The sequence below is a fragment of the Wasmannia auropunctata genome, unplaced genomic scaffold (genome assembly GCF_000956235.1).
Source record: "Wasmannia auropunctata unplaced genomic scaffold, wasmannia.A_1.0 LD318935.1, whole genome shotgun sequence".
NCBI classification, from domain to species: domain Eukaryota; kingdom Metazoa; phylum Arthropoda; class Insecta; order Hymenoptera; family Formicidae; genus Wasmannia; species Wasmannia auropunctata.
In genome coordinates this window covers 1-976 of record NW_012043955.1, presented here as the reverse complement: position 1 = coordinate 976, position 976 = coordinate 1, and the positions used below count along the sequence as shown (strand labels likewise).

The window sequence follows — 976 nt, the reverse complement described above, 5'->3', positions numbered from 1 at the left end:
CTCGAAAACAAAAAATTATATGAAAACGAAACCGAAAGCATTTCAGAGCTGAAAGTTGATATTTTCACATTATGGAATATTAATAAAATTTTAAAAAATCTTTGAAATTTATTTGCCCGTACTATATTATGAAAAATCAAAATTCGCTCAAAATTCGATTCGTATCCAGACGGCAAAAATATATTGGAAATAATTATTTACATATCCATGTTAATTACTTTAAATCCGATATATATCCTGATATTTTCTCTGTCAAGATCTTTGTGATTATAATCATATAGATAATCTACATATCGATCAGCTATTAAAATACGTAGTTGTAGTTATTGAGTTGCAAATATCGATCACAATTTACAATATATCATTTGAATTGATTATAATCCCGGAATTTTTAAAATCAAATTCGAAATTCTACTAGAATTGGTCGCAGATTGATTTCGATTGTCTCTGGTGCTGGTATGTCAATCTCTTTGGGCGCTTTAGCACTGTACCTGCAATTTTTTGAAGAAACTGGCGTTGCAGTTGTACCCCTTATTTGCATCCTTCTCTATGTGGTGAGAAAAATCATATGAATTTAATAATATTTTTAAAAATAATTATAATGTTTTAACTTTTATAATAGTTATTACTTGTTGTTAGAATTTCTTTTAATTATTATCATTTCGGCAGAAGTTTAAGTTTAACGTAGATTGAACTTTATACAGATATTAGTTTCTTGAAAAAGCCTTCTTGAAAAAGAGTTGTCAATTTATGTTTATTATAACTAGCTGTAAAGTTCACGACTAATCTATAAATTGTAGGCATTTGCATCATTTGGATTTTTTTCGCTTCCTTGGTCGATGATTCCGGAATTGTATCCCACCAGATATGTAAACGTTCTTGCGATGCTTACCGTCATCTTGGCTTTTTTGTGTGATTACATTGCCACACAATTGTACCCATTAATGATAAGAACTGACAGAAATGCCACCATTTA

General features: G+C 29.4%; 1 protein-coding gene across 1 annotated transcript; it reads left to right on the top strand.

Moving 5' to 3' along the window:
* Window positions 1-253: 253 nt before the first annotated feature.
* Window positions 254-965, top strand: LOC105460607 (facilitated trehalose transporter Tret1-like; the record flags this gene model as incomplete). The annotated part of the gene is made up of 2 exons (XM_011707094.1): window positions 254-554; window positions 801-965. Coding segments are annotated over exons 1-2 (261 nt in total), but the record flags the coding sequence as incomplete, so codon positions are not given.
* Between the last annotated feature and the right edge of the window lie 11 nt (window positions 966-976).